The sequence below is a fragment of the Hemitrygon akajei genome, chromosome 28, assembly GCF_048418815.1.
Source record: "Hemitrygon akajei chromosome 28, sHemAka1.3, whole genome shotgun sequence".
NCBI lineage: Eukaryota > Metazoa > Chordata > Chondrichthyes > Myliobatiformes > Dasyatidae > Hemitrygon > Hemitrygon akajei.
The window spans coordinates 43947759-43971081 of record NC_133151.1 but is presented as its reverse complement, the minus strand read 5'-3'; the positions used below and the strand labels follow the sequence as shown (position 1 = coordinate 43971081).

General features: G+C 50.3%; 1 protein-coding gene across 1 annotated transcript; it reads left to right on the top strand.

Annotated features, from left to right (window-relative positions):
- Positions 1 to 12775: 12775 nt before the first annotated feature.
- On the top strand, positions 12776 to 22810 carry LOC140717582 (glycoprotein hormone alpha-2-like). Its single transcript, XM_073031154.1, has 4 exons — positions 12776 to 12907; positions 19608 to 19718; positions 20842 to 21026; positions 22629 to 22810. The coding sequence occupies exons 2-4, from the start codon at positions 19628 to 19630 to the stop codon at positions 22725 to 22727; spliced, it is 375 nt and encodes a 124-aa protein (XP_072887255.1). The 5' UTR covers positions 12776 to 12907; positions 19608 to 19627; the 3' UTR covers positions 22728 to 22810.
- The last annotated feature ends 513 nt before the right edge of the window (positions 22811 to 23323 follow it).

Below are 23323 nucleotides of genomic sequence, written 5' to 3'. Positions count from 1 at the left end.
GTCCCAACAGCCTGATACCCCACCTTTCCATCTCTTTGGGAGGCACATGGGACAGCAACCTTCACTGGTCCCAGGTCCTAGATATCTACAGGACAAGTGTGCACCTTTGTTCAAGAAGGGCCCCAAGAATAATCCATAGAATTAAAGACTGGTGAGTGTTATACCTATGGTAGGGAATTTTTTGGCTACCTTTTGAGGGATAGGATTAATCTGTGCTCGGAGATTAATCCTTTTGATTAGGATATTCAAAATAGTATCGTAAGGGAAGATTCCATTTGATTAATCAGATTGATCTTTAATCATATTGACTCGGTGGTTAACATAGTCTACGTGACTACCTTTGACAAAGTCCCACATGGGGGGCTCGTCTTGAAAGGCCCTTGTGATCCAGGTAATCTAGCAAATTGGATCTGAAATGGTTTTGGTGATGGAAGGGAGATGCTGAAGGCAGAGTATTGATTTTACGATTGGAAACCTATGGTTTAAGGATTGGTGATAGGGCTCTCTGTTGATTATAGACAATAATAATCTGGATGTGAATGGAATTGGTATTGATGGCTGGTTCTTCGCTTGCGAAGATCAGGAGGGGAATAGGGTCCTCAGGAGCACCAGCACGATGGTCGGTGACTGTAGAGGCCAATTCTGGATCTGCAGACTCTGGACCGGTGGGGACACGGGAACTTGGGTAGTAGGATCCTTCCCGTGCCTCCTCTTCTCCTCAGCAGTCGCTCTTCTGGATTCCTCAGAATTCTGGGATTGATATTAGCTAATTTGCAATTGCTGTCGTTGATCGAGCTGTTGTTGGGCCATTGATTATGACGAGCACGATTGAGGATTGGCTGGATGCACAGAGAAACAGCAGGTGGAAAGAAGTGGGGAGATGCATTTTTGGAGGACTGAAGTGCCCAGGCGTGAACGAGGATCCACCAGACAGTCATACTCCACCCCATCACCCTCCCACAGAATCAGGATGGAGCAATGGAAACGGGGCCTCCGAGTTCAGGCCAATCATCCACCACCTATTCAATGTCCAGTTTTCTGTCCTCCCCACAGTCACATTAACCACACCTCCTCCCCCCCAACCCCACACGATTTGATCACTCACCTACAAACCAGGAGCAAGTTAACCTTCGATCCCACTTGTGAAAGGGAAACGGAGCACAGGGAGAACAAGCAAACTCCACATGGACAGCAGAGACCTCATTTGGCTCCAGGGTAGGAAAAGGCCTCGAATGGGCCCTTCCCCATTTCTCTAACCCTGTCACTCGACAATCCTCCCCAGTAACAGAACTCCCCCTTGGCTGCAATGGGATCCTGACCCACACCACCAAGTCTGGAATGACCAAATAAACCACAGCTCTCTTCCCCTCTTTTCCACTGTAGCTACACCCCAAAACTCTTTCGTTATTCCCAGTTCCAATCTGGAAACTAATTTTTAAAGAGACTCTCAGGCTCTCTCCCAGAGTCACACACTCGGCAGCCACCTCCCCTGTGACGCCCTCCGTTGGTTGGGGTTGACCGTTGGACGTTGCATCCTAGCTGTCTATGAGATATGTAGTCCGGGGCAGTACAATATGGAGAAGACACTGTTGCCCATGCAGCAAGCTCACCGTCTGATGAATCCAAAGGATCGGCAGAGACCGATACAGATTGGCGTCAGTGGCGTAGCAGGAGTTACCAGTCAGTGTTGCAAGGCAGCTGGGGTTTGAGATCAGAGCTTTCCTTCCGGATAAGCTGCCAGCCAAGGCTCATGAGCCCCCTCTGCCCGAAGTGTCTGGTTTTAAGGCACCAGTGATCTGCCTTTGCCCTGTCTCCTGTCAGTGGAAACGGTTCCCCTGGGATTAGCAACTAAGCCACCCGCGAAACCCAGAGCTGGACTGGGTTGCCAGAGGCGATTTGAGACACACGCCGTTGGGAGATCTAATAGGTAGTGGGAGCTCGTCCCCGTTAACACCCCTGGTTATAATAACCTGAAGTAAGTTTATTTTAGCTATTTTGTTCGGGTTTCTGCTTGGCACCCTGGCATAGCAGTTTGCGCAATGCTTTACGATTGGGAGATCAGGGTTCAATTCCCGCCACCGTCTGTATGTTCGCCCCATGACCGCGGGCGTTTCCTCCGCGTGCCCTGGTTTCTCCCCACAGTCCTTAGTGAGTTGCGGGTGTGCTATGTTGGTGCCGGACGCATAGTGACAATGACGGGCAAATCCTCGGCCTGTGCTGGTCATTGCTGTGCACGTAGAACATTACAGCACGGTACAGGCCCTTCGGCCCGCAATGTTGTACCAGCCTTTCGACCTGCTCCAAAATCAAAGATTCTTCCCTCCTGCATAACCCTCCACTTCTCTACCACCCACGTGGAGCTTATTAAATGCCTTTAATGCATTTGTTTCAGCCACCACCCCACAAGTGAGACCTAAACTAATCTTCAACGTTCTTCAATCTTCAGATATTCGGTTTGAGATGTCTTACACCTGTAGCTTTTAAAAATTATTTATTGTCTAGTGATACAGCACGGGGTATGCCCTCCCGACCCCTGGAGCCTGGCCACCCTTCGATTTAACCCTAATTATAATGACCGAGTCACCCACCCGGTCCGTCTTTGGACTGAGCACGTGCAGAGACTCCTTGCTGGGATTGAACTCTGAACTCCAGATTGCCCCGAGCTGTCGCTGCTACCCTACCCTGGTGCCCCCAAGAGGTAACGTATGCTCCAGGTAGGAGGAGTGATTGGTAATAAACCCAACAGAAGGCCTTGTGGGGGAACCGATTGTCATTACTCCTCTCTCAGAAGACACTCAGATATTGTGTGAGGGGAATCTCAAAACAAGAATTATCATGATCCAGTGCAAATCTATTACTCAACAGGGACTCGCCAAAACTAGTCCAAGGGTTTGAGGATTCTTTAAACTTTACTGAAGATTATGTTCCTGTGTAAGCAGGCACGGGCGTGATTGTTGGGTGGGGATTAGCAAAGATTCCCATGGATACCACCACAGTTGCCAAAGTCCTCCAGCAAGGAGCTGTCAGCCCAGCTTTCCCGCTGATCAACATGGACCAAGGCAGACCCTTCGGCCCATCATATTTGTGCCGCCCGTGAAGCTAATCTAATTTGAGAATCTGAGTTGCGAGTTAGGGGACAAAAGTTTAAGGGTAACACGAGGGGGAACTTCTTTACTCAGAGAGTGGTAGCTGTGTGGAACGAGCTTCCAGAGAAGTGGTAGAGGCAGGTTTGATATTGTCATTTAAAGTAAAATTGGATAGGTATATGGACAGGAAAGGAATGGAGGGTTATGGGCTGAGTGCGGGTCGGTGGGACTAGGTGAGAGTAAGTGTTCGGCACGGATTAGAAGGGCCGAGATGGCCTCTTTCCGTGCTGTGATTGTTATATGTTATTTGGTTAATCACACCTGCCTGCACAGGGTCAGAGTTCAAAGTAAATTTATTACCAAAATACATGTAAGACCATCAGAGATTGGACAGAATTAGTCCAGAATCAAGTCTGCTCTGCCATTCCATCCCAGCTGATCCATTTTCCCTCTCAACCCCATGCTTCTGTCTTCTCCCCATATCCCTTCATGCCCTGACCTATCAAGAACCGGTCAACCTCCACCTTAAATACTCCCAGTGAGCTGGCCTCCACAACTGTCTATGGCAACGGGCTCGTCTGGCAAAACAAACTCCACCCCAGCTCTGTTCTAAATGGATGTTCTACTCTGAGGCTGTGTCCTCTGGTCCCAGACTCCCCCACTACAGGAAACATCCTCTCCACATCCACTCTATCTGTGTCCTCTGGTCCTAGACTCCCCCACTATAGGAAACATCCTCTCCACATCCACTCTATCTGTGTCCTCTGGTCCCAGACTCCCCCACTATAGGAAACATCCTCTCCACATACACTCTATCTGTGTCCTCTGGTCCTAGACTCCCCCACTATAGGAAACATCCTCTCCTCATCCACTCTATCTGTGTCCTCTGGTCCTAGACTCCCCCACTACAGGAAACATCCTCTCCACATCCACTCTATCTGTGTCCTCTGGTCCTAGACTCCTCCACTATAGGAAACATCCTCTCCACATCCACTCTATCTGTGTCCTCTGGTCCTAGACTCCCCCACTACAGGAAACATCCTCTCCACATCCACTCTATCTGTGTCCTCTGGTCCTAGACTCCTCCACTATAGGAAACATCCTCTCCACATCCACTCTATCTGTGTCCTCTGGTCCTAGACTCCCCCACTACAGGAAACATCCTCTCCACATCCACTCTATCTGTGTCCTCTGGTCCTAGACTCCCCCACTACAGGAAACATCCTCTCCACATCCACTCTATCTGTGTCCTCTGGTCCCAGACTCCCCCACTACAGGAAACATCCTCTCCACATCCACTCTATCTGTGTCCTCTGGTCCTAGACTCCTCCACTATAGGAAACATCCTCTCCACATCCACTCTATCTGTGTCCTCTGGTCCTAGACTCCCCCACTACAGGAAACATCCTCTCCACATCCACTCTATCTGTGTCCTCTGGTCCTAGACTCCCCCACTATAGGAAACATCCTCTCCACATCCACTCTATCTGTGTCCTCTGGTCCTAGACTCCCCCACTACAGGAAACATCCTCTCCACATCCACTCTATCTGTGTCCTCTGGTCCTAGACTCCCCCACTATAGGAAACATCCTCTCCACATCCACTCTATCTGTGTCCTCTGGTCCTAGACTCCCCCACTATAGGAAACATCCTCTCCACATCCACTCTATCTGTGTCCTCTGGTCCTAGACTCCCCCACTATAGGAAACATCCTCTCCACATCCACTCTATCTGTGCCCTCTGGTCCTACACTCCCCCACTATAGGAAACATCCTCTCCACATCCACTCTATCTGTGCCCTCTGGTCCTACACTCCCCCACTATAGGAAACATCCTCTCCACATCCACTCTATCTGTGTCCTCTGGTCCTAGACACCCCCACTATAGGAAACATCCTCTCCACATCCACTCTATCTGTGCCCTCTGGTCCTAGACTCCCCCACTATAGGAAACATCCTCTCCACATCCACTCTATCTGTGTCCTCTGGTCCTAGACTCCCCCACTACAGGAAACATCCTCTCCACATCCACTCTATCTGTGTCCTCTGGTCCTAGACTCCCCCACTATAGGAAACATCCTCTCCACATCCACTCTATCTGTGTCCTCTGGTCCTAGACTCCCCCACTATAGGAAACATCCTCTCCACATCCACTCTATCTGTGTCCTCTGGTCCTAGACTCCCCCACTATAGGAAACATCCTCTCCACATCCACTCTATCTGTGCCCTCTGGTCCTACACTCCCCCACTATATGAAACATCCTCTCCACATCCACTCTATCTGTGTCCTCTGGCCCTAGACTCCTCCACTATAGGAAACAACCTCTCCACATCCACTCTATCTGTGTCCTCTGGTCCTAGACTCCCCCACTATAGGAAACATCCTCTCCACATCCACTCTATCTGCGTCCTCTGGTCCTAGACTCCCCCACTATAGGAAACATCCTCTCCACATCCACTCTATCTGTGTCCTCTGGTCCTAGACTCCCCCACTATAGGAAACATCCTCTCCACATCCACTCTATCTGTGTCCTCTGGTCCCAGACTCCCCCACTATAGGAAACATCCTCTCCTCATCCACTCTATCTGTGCCCTCTGGTCCTAGACTCCCCCACTATAGGAAACATCCTCTCCACATCCACTCTATCTGTGTCCTCTGGTCCTAGACTCCCCCACTATAGGAAACATCCTCTCCACATCCACTCTATCTGTGTCCTCTGGTCCTAGACTCCCCCACTATAGGAAACATCCTCTCCACATCCACTCTATCTGTGTCCTCTGGTCCCAGACTCCCCCACTATAGGAAACATCCTCTCCTCATCCACTCTATCTGTGCCCTCTGGTCCTAGACTCCCCCACTATAGGAAACATCCTCTCCACATCCACTCTATCTGTGTCCTCTGGTCCTAGACTCCCCCACTATAGGAAACATCCTCTCCACATCCACTCTATCTGTGTCCTCTGGTCCTAGACTCCCCCACTATAGGAAACATCCTCTCCACATCCACTCTATCTGTGTCCTCTGGTCCTAGACTCCCCCACTATAGGAAACATCCTCTCCACATCCACTCTATCTGTGCCCTCTGGTCCTACACTCCCCCACTATAGGAAACATCCTCTCCACATCCACTCTATCTGTGCCCTCTGGTCCTACACTCCCCCACTATAGGAAACATCCTCTCCACATCCACTCTATCTGTGTCCTCTGGTCCTAGACACCCCCACTATAGGAAACATCCTCTCCACATCCACTCTATCTGTGCCCTCTGGTCCTAGACTCCCCCACTATAGGAAACATCCTCTCCACATCCACTCTATCTGTGTCCTCTGGTCCTAGACTCCCCCACTACAGGAAACATCCTCTCCACATCCACTCTATCTGTGTCCTCTGGTCCTAGACTCCCCCACTATAGGAAACATCCTCTCCACATCCACTCTATCTGTGTCCTCTGGTCCTAGACTCCCCCACTATAGGAAACATCCTCTCCACATCCACTCTATCTGTGTCCTCTGGTCCTAGACTCCCCCACTATAGGAAACATCCTCTCCACATCCACTCTATCTGTGCCCTCTGGTCCTACACTCCCCCACTATATGAAACATCCTCTCCACATCCACTCTATCTGTGTCCTCTGGCCCTAGACTCCTCCACTATAGGAAACAACCTCTCCACATCCACTCTATCTGTGTCCTCTGGTCCTAGACTCCCCCACTATAGGAAACATCCTCTCCACATCCACTCTATCTGCGTCCTCTGGTCCTAGACTCCCCCACTATAGGAAACATCCTCTCCACATCCACTCTATCTGTGTCCTCTGGTCCTAGACTCCCCCACTATAGGAAACATCCTCTCCACATCCACTCTATCTGTGTCCTCTGGTCCCAGACTCCCCCACTATAGGAAACATCCTCTCCTCATCCACTCTATCTGTGCCCTCTGGTCCTAGACTCCCCCACTATAGGAAACATCCTCTCCACATCCACTCTATCTGTGTCCTCTGGTCCTAGACTCCCCCACTATAGGAAACATCCTCTCCACATCCACTCTATCTGTGTCCTCTGGTCCTAGACTCCCCCACTATAGGAAACATCCTCTCCTCATCCACTCTATCTGTGCCCTCTGGTCCTAGACTCCCCCACTATAGGAAACATCCTCTCCACATCCACTCTATCTGTGTCCTCTGGTCCTAGACTCCCCCACTATAGGAAACATCCTCTCCACATCCACTCTATCTGTGTCCTCTGGTCCTAGACTCCCCCACTATAGGAAACATCCTCTCCACATCCACTCTATCTGTGTCCTCTGGTCCTGGACTCCCCCACTATAGGAAACATCCTCTCCACATCCACTCTATCTGTGTCCTCTGGTCCTAGACTCCCCCACTATAGGAAACATCCTCTCCACATCCACTCTATCTGTGTCCTCTGGTCCTTGACTCCCCCACTATAGGAAACATCCTCTCCACATCCACTCTATCTGTGTCCTCTGGTCCTTGACTCCCCCACTATAGGAAACATCCTCTCCACATCCACTCTATCTGTGTCCTCTGGTCCTAGACTCCCCCACTATAGGAAACATCCTATCCACATCCACTCTATCTGTGTCCTCTGGTCCTAGACTCACACACTATAGGAAACATCCTCTCCACATCCACTCTATCAGTGTCCTCTGGTCCTAGACTCCCCCACTATAGGAAGCATCCTGTCCACTGTCTCTCTGTCTAGGTACCATATCCGATGTGGACGTTGGTAACCATGTTTTCCATACAGATCTAATCCTCGTTCTTTGGATGACTTCCATTTCTGCGATGTGTATCCACCCGGCTGGGCTTTTGATGGTACATAAGCCGAGATCTTCCTGTAGGTTTGCTCCACTCGATCTTCCCAGAGAGTGTCAGGTTTTCTAGTTCATCTTTCCACATGATGTGTCCTAGGAATCTGAGTTGTCTTTCTCTTATCGTCGGTATGAGTGATCTAACTGCTTGGGCTCCTCTGAGAACTTCTTCATCTGTTGTGTGTGTGGTCCATGATATTTTTAATATTCTCCTGTAGAACCACAATTCAGCTGCTTCTGGTCTCCTTTCCATTGGTGTGGAAATGGTCCAGCATTCACTTCCATAAGTCAGGATAGAATAAACGTAGCACTGAGTATTCTGTTTTTAGTGTACATGCTCATCTTTCTGTCTGTTAATATGGTCTTCATCTTCTGGAAAGCTTCTTTCACCATGGCTATTCTGTATTTGATATCTGTGTCGCACCTGTTGTCACTTATTATTTGGCTGCCAAGATAGCTGAATTTGTTGACTTGTTTGATGTTTGTATTTCCGACCTTGATCACATATTGTGAGATGTTTCTCTTTCGGGAGGTGACCGTGCTTTCTGTCTCCTTGGCGTTGATTGAGAGGCGTCTGCGATTACTTTCTGCTGCCACTGTAGTGAGTAATTCTTGAAGTTTTGTTTCTGAGTCGGCTATTAGTACGATGTCATCAGCATATCTGATGTTATTTATATTGTGGCCTCCAATTGTGAGTCCTTTGATGTCTTCGATACTTCTCAAGATATTTTCACTATACAGGTTGAATAAGTCGGGTGAAAAGACACAACCCTGCCTGACTCCTCTCATGATATTCACATACTCACTCCCTTCTCTGTCTATTCTGATGGATGCTGTCTGGTCCCAGTATAAGTTTCTTAAGAAACGTATATCTTTCCCATCTATGTCAAGATCTTGAAGCATTTCCAGGAGATCTTGGTTCCTGACAGAGTCAAAAGCTTTTGTATAGTCGATGAAACATAGGTCGATGTCTTTTTGTAGCTAGATGGCTCGTTCACAGATCATCCGTAGCCTGAGAATTGCATTTCTGGTTCCAGTGTTTTCCACAAAGCCGCATTATTCTTTACTGATTTCCGGTTTTATACAGCGTCCTGCTCTCAGCAGGATTACTCTGGGAATAATTTCTGCCACGTGGCCCATCGGGCCTATTGTACGATGTAACTCACATTCTGGTGCTTCCTCTTTCTCTGGAACTGTGATGAACACGGATTTACCCAAATCATCAGGTATCTCTCCATGATCATAGGTTTCATTTGCTATTTCTGTTATTTTCTCTATTCCCAAATCTTCTAGGGCCGGTATCATTTCAAAGTTGGCTGGACCAGTTGCTCTGGTACGTTTTGTTTTATTTACGGCTGCTCGAACTTCTGATTCTAGAATGTTAGGTCCTTCAAGATTCTTCTTTACGTTTGGTTTTTCTCCTCTTTGGTCTCCACAAAGTTCTGTTATATGTAATTGTCCACCTGTTTGGGATTCCCTCTTTGCTCATAATTAAGTTGCCGTCTTTTGCCTTGACGCATCCACTTGCTGAGCAAGGTAATTTCCCCGTTAGTTCTTTAATCTTACTGTGCCTCAGCTTTGTTCCAGAGTTATGGGTTCGTAGCATTTCTGTCTCTGAGCATTTCTCAGTTAGCCATCTGTCTAATATGTTCCAGATGCTGGGAGAGGCCAGTACCAGAGGGCATGGTTTGAGAAGAAGGGGTAGGTCATTTAGGACAGAGTTAAGGAAAAACTTCTTCTCCCAGAGAGTTGTGGGGGTCTGGAATGCACTTGCCTCGGAAGGTAGTGGAGGCCAATTCTCTGGATGCTTTCAAGAAGGAGCTAGATAGGTATCTTATGGATAGGGGAATCAAGGGATATGGGGACAAGGCAGGAACCGGGTATTGATAGTAGATGATCAGCCATGATCTCAAAATGGTGGTGCAGGCTCGAAGGGCCGAATGGTCTACTTCTGCACCTATTGTCTAGCTTCTCTGCATTTTCATTTTATTGTCTTGTCGATCGGTTTGTCTTCTTCGCTGTCTCTGGGTTTGATGGTCGTTTTTGTTGCGTCAATTGTATTTTATCTTCAGTTATCCATTCCCTCTTACTCTTCCGCCCTTTTCGTGGGATGGTTTCTCTTGCAGCTTCAACCATGGATGCCATCAGTATGTCCCAGGAAGATCTGCCTCCTTCGTCCTGCAGCAACTGAGAACGGTTTTTACTCCTTGATTGTGTACTCTGTTTTCAGGATTGTTTTGATAATCCAGTGGCTCTGACTTTCTTGGTTTCCTTAATTTTCTCATCTTTATTTTCATTTTGCAAATGACTGGTATGTGGTCGCTCGCACAGTCCGCTCCAGGGTAGCTTTTCGATTGAGTTGTTGAATTTTTGAATCTGTTATTGATTGTTCTCTAACCGATTTGATTCTTGTTCCCATCTGGGCTTCTCCATGTCCATTTCCATCTTGGATGTTGTTGGTGACTATCCTCTCCACATCCACTCCATTCAATATTTTAACGAGATTCACCCCCCCCCCCCATTCTTCTAAATTCCAGCGAGTGCAGACTCACAACCATCAAACGCTCCTCATATGATACCTTTCATTCCCGGAATTATTTACACGAACCTCCTCTGCTCTGTCTCCAGTGTAAGCACCTTCCTCTCTCAGATCAGGGGTGCAAATCTGCTCACAACACTCCAAGGTGAGGTCTGACCAGCATCACATCTCTCGTCCTCTCTAAACGAATGCTAACATCTCATTTGCCTTCCTCACCAGCGACTCAACCATCTGTCACCATATACCACCCTGAGATGAATTTTCCTGCAGGATTTCATCGTAGAACAAAGGTCCATATCCCTACAGACTCTGCTTGTTCACGTGCCCGTCTTAAAGTTGTCCCCCCGGCAGCCCACTCTGCCTACCTAACAATCTCTGTGCCAAAAAAATTAGTTAGCAGCTCTCTACAGTACTGTGCTAAAGTCTTGGGTCTCTATTGTGGACTGAGAGTGGGAAGGAGGCAGGGAGAGGGGAATCATGGTTGGGAAAAGGGGAAGGGAGCAGGAAGCAACCCCAGTCTCCTGCCTTTTCCTTGTAACATTTCATGCTCTTACTAATCAAAAACCTATCAACCTATGTCAGGGGTAAGTATTTTACACAGAGAGTGGTGAGTGCGTGGAACGGGCTGCCGGCAACAGTGGTGGAAGCGGATACGATAGGGTCTTCTAAGAGGCTCCTGGACAGGTACGTGGAGCTTAGAAAAATAGAGGGCTATGGGTAACCCTAGGTAATTTCTAAGGTAAGGACATGTTCAGCACAGCTTTGTGGGCCAAAGGGCCTTAGTGTGTTGTAGGTTTTCTATGTTTCTAATCTGGAGGAGTTACAAGCTTCAGTGTCTGAGATGGGAGAGACTGCACATACAACAACTGTTGCCCGGGTGCTTCACCAGTCGCAGCTTAATGGGAGAGTGGCAGAGAGAAAGCCACTGTGGAAAAAGAACTCCCATGAAGTTCGGCTGGAGTTTTCCAGAAGGCGTGTGGGAGACTCTGAAGTCAGCTGGAAGAAGGTTCTGTGGTCTGATGAAATCAAAATTGAGCTTTTTGGCCATCAGAATAAACATTGGTGTAAGCCAAACACTGCAGATCATCAAAAACACAGCATCCCTACCGTGAAGCACGGTGGTGGCTGCATCATGCTGTGGGGATGCTTCACTGCAGCAGGCCCTGGAAGGCTTGTGAAGGTAGAGGGGAAAATGAATACAGCAAAATACAGGGAAATCCTGGAGGAAAACCTGATGCAATCTGCAAGAGAACTGTGACTTGTTTTCCCGCAAGACAATGACCCCAAGTATAAAGCCAAAACTACACAGGAATGGATTAGAAACAACAAAGTTAATGTCCTGGATCGGCCAAGTCAGAGTCCAGACCTCAATCCAATTGAGAATTTGTGGCTGGACTTGAAACGGGCTGTTCACTCACGATCCCCGTGCAATCTGACAGAGCGTGAGCAGTTTTGTGAAGAAGAATGGGGGAAATTGCAGATGTGCAAAGCTGATGGAAACCCATCCACACAGACTCAGGGCTGTAATTGCTGCCAAAGGTGCATCTACTACATATTGACCTGGGCGGGGTGAGTAATTATGCAGTCAATTGTTATGTGTTTAATAACTGCGATGAATTTAGATCACTTTGGAGAAATTTGTTTTCACTTTGACACCAAGGAGTATTTTCTGTTGATGGGTGTCAGAAAAACCAAATTAAATCCACTGTGATTCAATGTTGTAGAACTAATAAAACATGAAAACTTCCTGGGCGGGGTGGTGAACACTTTCTATCGGCACTGTATGTTCCTCAGACCTGTCCCGGGGGTGTCGGCTCCACAACTTCTCCTCCTTTCTCTCCGGACGTGTCCAACAGCAGATGTACCTGCTGAGCGGTACATCACCCAGTCAGAGAGGGTCCCCTTGCCCGGCCTGTCCCTGTAGCCCTCCCGCCGCGACCGGCTGGCACTGCCCAATCCCACCCACGCCACCGAGCACCCGGACGAAACTTCACCGAATTGAACCCGAGTCGGCGGAGCTGCAATCGATCGCGTCCACTAACCGGGCCGACCTGCATATTAATCTCTCCCAGAGCTAAACAATGTTTCAACCCTGAACTGCTTCCTTCTCTCTCACAGACCCGCTGACGGTTTCCAGCACTTTCTAAAACCCCTGCCCGGTAGCCCTCGAACCCGAAAGCCTCCCTGGTCCCCCGGGCCGTTGTTTCATTACTCTCCCAGCCGCGTTGTCCGGTGTGTAAAAGCTGGAACTGTCCTGAACGGCCCCAGAACACTTCAGCCGGTGATCCAGGAGTCGCCCAAACCCGGAGTGGCTGGGATTCCGCGGACCAAGACCTGACAGGTTGGGAGGAGCGGCGCAGGGAGTGTCCCGACCCTGATCCACTTAAACCGGAGCTCGCAGTGCAGAGGGGCGCTTTACCCTGGCTCTGGGTTCCCGTCCGGGTCGGGGGTAGGACGCTTCTCCTGATTCTCTATTGCGGACGCCAGTGTGATTAGATTCAACGTGTGTGCGGGGTGTTTGTTCTCAGTCTGTGTGTCTGTCTGTCTGTGTGTGTGTGCGGGGTGTTTGTTCTCAGTCTGTCTGTCTGTGTGCCGGGTGTTTATTCTCAATGCGCCTGTGTGCCGGGTGTTTATTCTCAATGTGTCTGTGTGCCGGGTGTTTATTCTCAATGTGGCTGTGTCTCGGGTGTTTATTCTCAATGTGTCTGTGTGTCTCAGGTGTTTATTCTCAATGCGCCTGTCTCTCGGGTGTTTATTCTCAATGTGTCTGTGTGCCGGGTGTTTATTCTCAATGTGTCTGTGTCTCGGGTGTTTATTCTCAATGTGTCTGTGTGCCGGGTGTTTATTCTCAATGTGCCTGTGTCTCCGGTGTTTATTCTCAATGTGTCTGTGTGCCGGGTGTTTATTCTCAATGTGTCTGTGTCTCGGGTGTTTATTCTCAATGTGTCTGTGTGCCGGGTGTTTATTCTCAATGTGTCTGTGTCTCGGGTGTTTATTCTCAATGTGTCTGTGTGCCGGGTGTTTATTCTCAATGTGCCTGTGTCTCAGGTGTTTATTCTCAATGTGTCTGTGTCTCGGGTGTTTATTCTCAATGTGTCTGTGTGCCGGGTGTTTATTCTCAATGTGTCTGTGTCTCGGGTGTTTATTCTCAATGTGTCTGTGTGCCGGGTGTTTATTCTCAATGTGTCTGTGTGTCTCGGGTGTTTATTCTCAATGTGTCTGTGTGTCTCGGGTGTTTATTCTCAATCTGCCTGTGTCTCGGGTGTTTATTCTCAATGTGTCTGTGTGCCGGGTGTTTGTTCTCAGTCTGTCTGTCTGTGTGCCGGGTGTTTATTCTCAATGCGCCTGTGTGCCGGGTGTTTATTCTCAATGTGTCTGTGTGCCGGGTGTTTATTCTCAATGTGGCTGTGTCTCGGGTGTTTATTCTCAATGTGTCTGTGTGTCTCAGGTGTTTATTCTCAATGCGCCTGTCTCTCGGGTGTTTATTCTCAATGTGTCTGTGTGCCGGGTGTTTATTCTCAATGTGTCTGTGTCTCGGGTGTTTTTTCTCAATGTGTCTGTGTGCCGGGTGTTTATTCTCAATGTGCCTGTGTCTCCGGTGTTTATTCTCAATGTGTCTGTGTGCCGGGTGTTTATTCTCAATGTGTCTGTGTCTCGGGTGTTTATTCTCAATGTGTCTGTGTGCCGGGTGTTTATTCTCAATGTGTCTGTGTCTCGGGTGTTTATTCTCAATGTGTCTGTGTGCCGGGTGTTTATTCTCAATGTGCCTGTGTCTCAGGTGTTTATTCTCAATGTGTCTGTGTCTCGGGTGTTTATTCTCAATGTGTCTGTGTGCCGGGTGTTTATTCTCAATGTGTCTGTGTCTCGGGTGTTTATTCTCAATGTGTCTGTGTCTTGGGTGTTTATTCTCAATGTGTCTGTGTGTCTCAGGTGTTTATTCTCAATGTGTCTGTGTCTCGGGTGTTTATTCTCAATGTGTCTGTGTTTCGGGTGTTTATTCTCAATGTGTCTGTGTCTCGGGTGTTTATTCTCAATGTGTCTGTGTCTCGGGTGTTTATTCTCAATGAGTCTGTGTTTTGGGTGTTTATTCTCAATCTGCCTGTGTGTCGGGTGTTTATTCTCAATGTGTCTGTGTCTCGGGTGTTTATTCTCAATGTGCCTGTGTCTCGGGTGTTTACTCTCAATGTGTCTGTGTCTCGGGTGTTTACTCTCAATGTGTCTGTGTCTCGGCTGCTTATTCTCAATCTGCCTGTGTCTCGGGTGTTTATTCTCAATGTGTCTGTGTCTCGGGTGTTTATTCTCAATGTGCCTGTGTCTCGGGTGTTTACTCTCAATGTGTCTGTGTGTCTCGGGTGTTTATTCTCAATGAGTCTGTGTCTCGGGTGTTTATTCTCAATGCGCCTGTGTGCCGGGTGTTTATTCTCAATGTGCCTGTGTCTCGGGTGTTTATTCTCAATGTGTCTGTGTCTCGGGTGTTTATTCTCAATGTGCCTGTGTCTCGGGTGTTTATTCTCAATGTGCCTGTGTCTCGGGTGTTTATTCTAAATGCGTCTGTGTCTCGGGTGTTTATTCTCAATGCGCCTGTGTCTCGGGTGTTTATTCTCAATGCGTCTGTGTGTCTCGGGTGTTTATTCTCAATGCGCCTGTGTCTCGGGTGTTTATTCTCAATGTGTCTGTGTCTCGGGTGTTTATTCTCAATGCGCCTGTGTCTCGGGTGTTTATTCTCAATGTGTCTGTGTCTCGGGTGTTTATTCTCAATGTGTCTGTGTCTCGGGTGTTTATTCTCAATGTGTCTGTGTTTCGGGTGTTTATTCTCAATCTGCCTGTGTGTCGGGTGTTTATTCTCAATGTGTCTGTGTCTCGGGTGTTTATTCTCAATGTGCCTGTGTCTCGGGTGTTTACTCTCAATGTGTCTGTGTCTCGGGTGTTTATTCTCAATGTGTCTGTGTGTCTCGGGTGTTTATTCTCAATCTGCCTGTGTCTCGGGTGTTTATTCTCAATGTGCCTGTGTCTCGGGTGTTTACTCTCAATGTGTCTGTGTGTCTCGGGTGTTTATTCTCAATCTGCCTGTGTCTCGGGTGTTTATTCTCAATGTGTCTGTGTGTCTCGGGTGTTTATTCTCAATCTGCCTGTGTCTCGGGTGTTTATTCTCAATGCGTCTGTGTGTCTCGGGTGTTTATTCTCAATCTGCCTGTGTGCCGGGTGTTTACTCTCAATGTGTCTGTGTGCCGGGTGTTTATTCTCAATGTGTCTGTGTCTCGGGTGTTTATTCTCAATGTGCCTGTGTCTCGGGTGTTTACTCTCAATGTGTCTGTGTGTCTCAGGTGTTTATTCTCAATGAGTCTGTGTCTCGGGTGTTTATTCTCAATGTGCCTGTGTGCCGGGTGTTTATTCTCAATGTGCCTGTGTCTCGGGTGTTTATTCTCAATGTGTCTGTGTCTCGGGTGTTTATTCTCAATGTGTCTGTGTGTCTCGGGTGTTTATTCTCAATGTGCCTGTGTGCCGGGTGTTTACTCTCAATGCGCCTGTGTCTCGGGTGTTTACTCTCAATGTGTCTGTGTGCCGGGTGTTTATTCTCAATGTGCCTGTGTGCCGGGTGTTTATTCTCAATGTGTCTATGTCTCGGGTGTTTATTCTCAATGTGCCTGTGTCTCGGGTGTTTATTCTCAATGTGTCTGTGTCTCGGGTGTTTATTCTCAATGTGTCTGTGTGTCTCAGGTGTTTATTCTCAATGTGTCTGTGTCTCGGGTGTTTATTCTCAATGTGCCTGTGTCTCGGGTGTTTATTCTCAATGTGTCTGTGTCTCGGGTGTTTATTCTCAATGTGTCTGTGTGTCTCAGGTGTTTATTCTCAATGTGCCTGTGTCTCGGGTGTTTATTCTCAATGTGTCTGTGTGTCTCAGGTGTTTATTCTCAATGTGCCTGTGTCTCGGGTGTTTATTCTCAATGTGTCTGTGTGTCTCGGGTGTTTATTCTCAATGTGCCTGTGTGCCGGGTGTTTACTCTCAATGCGCCTGTGTCTCGGGTGTTTACTCTCAATGTGTCTGTGTGCCGGGTGTTTATTCTCAATGTGCCTGTGTGCCGGGTGTTTATTCTCAATGTGTCTATGTCTCGGGTGTTTATTCTCAATGTGCCTGTGTCTCGGGTGTTTATTCTCAATGTGTCTGTGTCTCGGGTGTTTATTCTCAATGTGTCTGTGTGTCTCAGGTGTTTATTCTCAATGTGTCTGTGTCTCGGGTGTTTATTCTCAATGTGCCTGTGTCTCGGGTGTTTATTCTCAATGTGTCTGTGTCTCGGGTGTTTATTCTCAATGTGTCTGTGTGTCTCAGGTGTTTATTCTCAATGTGCCTGTGTCTCGGGTGTTTATTCTCAATGTGTCTGTGTGTCTCAGGTGTTTATTCTCAATGTGCCTGTGTCTCGGGTGTTTATTCTCAATGTGTCTGTGTGTCTCAGGTGTTTATTCTCAATGTGCCTGTGTCTCGGGTGTTTATTCTCAATGTGCCTGTGTCTCGGGTGTTTATTCTCAATGTGTCTGTGTGTCTCGGGTGTTTATTCTCAATGTGCCTGTGTCTCAGGTGTTTATTCTCAATGTGTCTGTGTGTCTCGGGTGTTTATTCTCAATGTGCCTGTGTGCCGGGTGTTTACTCTCAATGCGCCTGTGTCTCGGGTGTTTATTCTCAATGTGTCTGTGTCTCGGGTGTTTATTCTCAATGTGTCTGTGTGTCTCAGGTGTTTATTCTCAATGTGTCTGTGTCTCGGGTGTTTATTCTCAATGTGTCTGTGTGTCTCAGGTGTTTATTCTCAATGTGCCTGTGTCTCGGGTGTTTATTCTCAATGTGTCTGTGTGTCTCGGGTGTTTATTCTCAATGTGCCTGTGTCTCGGGTGTTTATTCTCAATGCGTCTGTGTGTCTCGGGTGTTTATTCTCAATGAGTCTGTGTCTCGGGTGTTTATTCTCAATGTGCCTGTGTCTCGGGTGTTTATTCTCAATGTGTCTGTGTGTCTCGGGTGTTTATTCTCAATGTGCCTGTGTCTCGGGTGTTTATTCTCAATGCGTCTGTGTGTCTCGGGTGTTTATTCTCAATGAGTCTGTGTCTCGGGTGTTTATTCTCAATGTGCCTGTGTCTCGGGTGTTTATTCTCAATGCGTCTGTGTGTCTCGGGTGTTTATTCTCAATGTGCCTGTGTCTCGGGTGTTTATTCTCAATGTGTCTGTGTCTCGGGTGTTTATTCTCAATGTGCCTGTGTCTCGGGTGTTTACTCTCAATGTGTCTGTGTCTCGGGTGTTTTTTCTCAATGTGCCTGTGTCTCGGGTGTTTATTCTCAATGTGTCTGTGTCTCGGGTGTTTATTCTCAATGTGCCTGTGTCTCGGGTGTTTACTCTCAATGTGTCTGTGTGTCTCGGGTGTTTATTCTCAATGTGTCTGTGTGTCTCGGGTGTTTATTCTCAATGTGCCTGTGTCTCGGGTGTTTATTCTCAATGCGTCTGTGTGTCTCGGGTGTTTATTCTCAATGAGACTGTGTCTCGGGTGTTTATTCTCAATGTGCCTGTGTCTCGGGTGTTTATTCTCAATGTGTCTGTGTGTCTCGGGTGTTTATTCCCAATGTGTCTGTGTGTCTCGGGTGTTTATTCTCAATGTGCCTGTGTCTCGGGTGTTTATTCCCAATGTGTCTGTGTGTCTCGGGTGCTTATTCTCAATGTGCCTGTGTCTCGGGTGTTTATTCTCAATGTGCCTGTGTCTCGGGTGTTTATTCTCAATGTGTCTGTGTCTCGGGTGTTTATTCTCAATGTGTCTGTGTGTCTCGGGTGTTTATTCTCAATGTGCCTGTGTGCCGGGTGTTTACTCTCAATGCGCCTGTGTCTCGGGTGTTTATTCTCAATGTGCCTGTGTCTCGGGTGTTTATTCTCAATGTGTCTGTGTCTCGGGTGTTTATTCTCAATGTGTCTGTGTCTCGGGTGTTTATTCTCAATGTGTCTGTGTGTCTCGGGTGTTTATTCTCAATGTGTCTGTGTGCCGGGTGTTTATTCTCAATGTGTCTGTGTGTCTCAGGTGTTTATTCTCAATGTGTCTGTGTCTCGGGTGTTTATTCTCAATGTGTCTGTGTGTCTCAGGTGTTTATTCTCAATGTGCCTGTGTCTCGGGTGTTTATTCTCAATGTGTCTGTGTGTCTCAGGTGTTTATTCTCAATGTGCCTGTGTCTCGGGTGTTTATTCTCAATGTGTCTGTGTCTCGGGTGTTTATTCTCAATGTGTCTGTGTGTCTCGGGTGTTTATTCTCAATGTGTCTGTGTCTCGGGTGTTTATTCTCAATGTGCCTGTGTGCCGGGTGTTTACTCTCAATGCGCCTGTGTCTCGGGTGTTTATTCTCAATGTGTCTGTGTCTCGGGTGTTTATTCTCAATGTGTCTGTGTGTCTCAGGTGTTTATTCTCAATGTGTCTGTGTCTCGGGTGTTTATTCTCAATGCGTCTGTGTGTCTCGGGTGTTTATTCTCAATGCGCCTGTGTCTCGGGTGCTTATTCTCAATGCGCCTGTGTCTCGGGTGCTTATTCTCAATGCGCCTGTGTCTCGGGTGTTTATTCTCAATGCGTCTGTGTGTCTCGGGTGTTTATTCTCAATGCGCCTGTGTCTCGGGTGTTTATTCTCAATGTGTCTGTGTGTCTCAGGTGTTTATTCTCAATGTGTCTGTGTCTCGGGTGTTTATTCTCAATGTGTCTGTGTGTCTCAGGTGTTTATTCTCAATGTGCCTGTGTCTCGGGTGTTTATTCTCAATGTGTCTGTGTGTCTCAGGTGTTTATTCTCAATGTGCCTGTGTCTCGGGTGTTTATTCTCAATGTGTCTGTGTCTCGGGTGTTTACTCTCAATGTGCCTGTGTCTCGGGTGTTTATTCTCAATGTGTCTGTGTCTCGGGTGTTTATTCTCAATGCGTCTGTGTGTCTCGGGTGTTTATTCTCAATGCGCCTGTGTCTCGGGTGCTTATTCTCAATGCGCCTGTGTCTCGGGTGTTTACTCTCAATGTGCCTGTGTCTCGGGTGTTTATTCTCAATGTGTCTGTGTCTCGGGTGTTTATTCTCAATGCGCCTGTGTCTCGGGTGTTTATTCTCAATGTGTCTGTGTGTCTCGGTTGTTTATTCTCTCCCCGGCCCTCCCCAGGCTTTCACTGGACGCCCGTGATGTCTGGAATTCGGCTTTTCTTCCTCACTGGACTCGTTATCGGTTCCTTCGCCCAGAGCCCGGAGCCCGCAGCCGGCTGTCGGCTCTACCGTGAGTGTCCGATCAGTGGGGCCGGTGAGGGCACGGTTAGAGGGGGTAGAGAGAGAGGTGAGTGGGGAGGGCGGTGGAGAGGGGAGGAGGGAAGAGAGGGAATGGAGTGAAAGGAAAGGTGGAGAGGGGAACTGGAGAGAGGTGAGTGGGGAGGGCGGTGGAGAGGGGAGAGACGGCGAGGGGAGGGGGAAGAGAGGGAATGGAGTGAAAGGAAAGGTGGAGGGGGGAACGGGAGAGAGGTGAGTGGGGGAGAGTGGTGGAGAGGGGAGGGGGAAGAGAGGGAATGGAGTGAAAGGAAAGGTGGAGAGGGGAACTGGAGAGAGGTGAGCGGGGAGAGTGGTGGAGAGGGGAGGGGGAAGAGAGGGAATGGAGTGAAAGGAAAGGTGGAGAGGGGAACTGGAGAGAGGTGAGCGGGGAGGGCGGTGGAGAGGGGAGGAGGGAAGAGAAGGAATGGAGTGAAAGGAAAGGTGGAGGGGGAACGGGAGAGAGGTGAGCGGGGAGGGCGGTGGAGAGGGGAGGAGGGAAGAGAGGGAATGGAGTGAAAGGAAAGGTGGAGAAGGGAACTGGAGAGAGGTGATCGGGGAGGGCGGTGGAGAGGGGAGGAGGGAAGAGAATGGAGTGAAAGGAAAGGTGGAGAGGGGAACTGGAGAGAGGTGAGTGGGGAGAGTGGTGGAGAGGGGAGGAGGGAAGAGGGAATGGAGTGAAAGGAAAGGTGGAGAGGGGAACTGGAGAGAGGTGAGTGGGGAGAGTGGTGGAGAGGGGAGGAGGGAAGAGGGAATGGAGTGAAAGGAAAGGTGGAGAGGGGAACGGGAGAGAGGTGAGCGGGGAGAGAGGTGAGCGGGGAGGGCGGTGGAGAGGGGAGGAGGGAAGAGAGGGAATGGAGTGAAAGGAAAGGTGGAGAGGGGAACTGGAGAGAGGTGAGCGGGGAGGGAGGTGAGCGGGGAGGAGGGAAGAGAGGGAATGGAGTGAAAGGAAAGGTGGAGAGGGGATAGAGAGAGGGAGCAGCGAGGGAAGGTGTCCAGGGACCAGGAACGGAGGGATGGAAGGGAAGAGAGATGCAGAGAGGGGAGGGAACCGGGGGTGGAGGGCGGATCTACCACCGAGCCTCTGGTCTCTGCCGCAGCGTTTAACGTGACCATCCGGAGCGACGGGCCGGGCAGCTGCCGCGGGAGACACGCCAGCCACGCGTGTGTGGGTCACTGCGAGTCCAGCGCCTTCCCCTCCAAGTTCTCGGTGCTCCGGGCCAGCGGGTTCAGGCACATCACCACCTCGGTCTCTCAGTGCTGTACTATCGGCCGGCTGGAGAAGGTGCGTGGTCCTCGCCTGCCCTCCCCTCCTCCCTTCCGCCCGTCCTCCGTCCCTCACTCTCTGGGCGCGCCTTCCGACCCTCCTCTTTACCTGGGGGACGCGCCCTTCCTCCCCTATCTCTGGGTACGTCCTTCCTGAGCGCGACCTCCTGTTGCCCTGGGCAGGCCATCCCTCCCCTTTCTCTGGGTGCTCCCCTCACTCCCTCCCTCTGTCCCCTTTCCCTGGACGCGACCTCCCTCATCTCTGAGCGCGACCTCCCTCCCTATCTCCCCTCATCCCTGGGCAGACCATCCCTCCCCTTTCTCTGGGTGCTCCCTCACTCCCTCCCTCTGTCCCCTTTCCCTGGACGCGACCTCCCTCCCCCTCCCTCATCTCTGAGCGCGACCTCCCTCCCTATCTGCCCTCATCCCTGGGCAGGCCCTCCCTCACCTTTCTCCAACACTGAGCGTCATAGGAAGTCATTCCTACCCGTGGCCATCAAACTTTACAACTCCTCCCTCGGAGTGTCAGACACCCTGAGCCAACAGGCCAGTCCTGGTCTAATTTCCACTTGGCATGATTTATTGAATTATTTATAGTTTATATTGCTATATTTCTACACTATTCTTGGTTGTTGCGGCTGTAACGAAGCCCAATTCCCCCGGGATCGATAAAGTCTGTCCAGTAATGCACCCCTTCACCATTCATCTCCTTTTCCCTCTTCCCCCTTTCTGGATCTCTTCCTGATTCGCCTCCCCACTCTCCAGCCGGGTATCAACTTCCCAGCTCTTTACTTCATCACTCACCCTCCCGACCTCTTGTGTTCCTCATCCCTAAATCCACTCATCGCTTTTCCCACCCGGTCCTGCCGAAGGGGCTCGGTTTGAAACGCGGCCCCTGCCGAGTTCCTCCAGCGTTCTGTGTGTGTCCCTGTGAACGTCCCCGCCCAGTTCGGGGTGACCCCCTCCGTTACCAAGCCTGCCTCGCTTAACCAGGACCTGCTCCCACGATCGAGGGCGGTGAGACCCCAGGGGAAACTCCCTCGCTGACGCCTCCACGACCAGGCAGACCCCCTCACTCTGTCCCCACACCTCGTCAGGAACAGACATCGTCACTTCTGCTCCATCACGCACTGAGATGGTCACCGGTCAGGTAGACGAGGCGAATCCCACCCCCACCCCCCACCTCTTCTTTCATCCCTCGGAGTCTGCACAGAAACAAGCCCTTCGGCCCATCTAGTCCATGCCGAATTTAAACTGCCTCCTCCCATCCCGCCACATCGCTACCATCCACGTACCTCTCCAAACTCCTTAAACGGTGAAACCACTTGCCCTGGCAGCTCGTTCTACACCCCCCCACCCTCTGAGTGAAGCCCCCCCCACCCAATTACACTTCTCACCTTCCACCCTTAACCCACGACCTGTGGTTATAGTCCAACCCAACCTCGGCCTGCTTGCATCATTTACCCTGTCTGTACCCCTCGGAATTCTGTATCCCTCCATCAAACCCCCTCCCAATCTTTCCTCGTAACTCGGGTTCTCCACACTTCCTCCCCCGAACACCCTCTCTCCGGTCACCTGCCCCATTCCGTCTCACGGCCCGGTCTCGCTTCTCGCTCCCCAGGTGCGGGTGAGCCTGTCCTGCGGCGAGAGGACGGAGGAGCTGGAGATCTTCACGGCCCGGAGCTGCCGCTGTGACATGTGCCGCCAGTCGCGCTACTGAGGCTCGGAGCGGGACAGGACCCCGGCGGCGCTGATGCGAACTGAGAAAACGGGGAGCACACCGGCCCACCCGGGGACACGGGGTCACCACACCGGCCCACCCGGGGACACGGGGGTCACCACACCGACCCACCCGGGGACACGGGGTCACCACTGACCGGCCCACCCGGGGACACGGGGTCACCACTGACCGGCCCACCCGGGGACACGGGGTCACCACACCGGCCCACCCGGGGACACGGGGTCACCACTGACCGGCCCACCCGGGGACACGGGGTCACCACACCGGCCCACCCGGGGACACGGGGTCACCACTGACCGGCCCACCCGGGGACACGGGGTCACCACACCGGCCCACCCGGGGACACGGGGTCACCACTGACCGACCCACCCGGGGACACGGGGTCACCACTGACCGGCCCACCCGGGGACACGGGGTCACCACACCGGCCCACCCGGGGGACACGGGGTCACCACACCGGCCCACCCGGGGACACGGGGTCACCACTGACCGGCCCACCCGGGGACACGGGGTCACCACTGACCGACCCACCCGGGGACACGGGGTCACACCGGCCCACCCGGGGACACGGGGTC

Excerpts from the sequence above, each read along its gene's own strand:
- LOC140717582 (XM_073031154.1), top strand. The coding sequence starts at position 19,628 with ATGTCTGGAATTCGGCTTTTCTTCCTCACTGGACTCGTTATCGGTTCC. Across the intron at positions 19,719-20,841 it reads AGCCGGCTGTCGGCTCTACC|CGTTTAACGTGACCATCCGG; the intron begins GTGAGTGTCCGA and ends TCTCTGCCGCAG. Across the intron at positions 21,027-22,628 it reads CTATCGGCCGGCTGGAGAAG|GTGCGGGTGAGCCTGTCCTG; the intron begins GTGCGTGGTCCT and ends CTCGCTCCCCAG.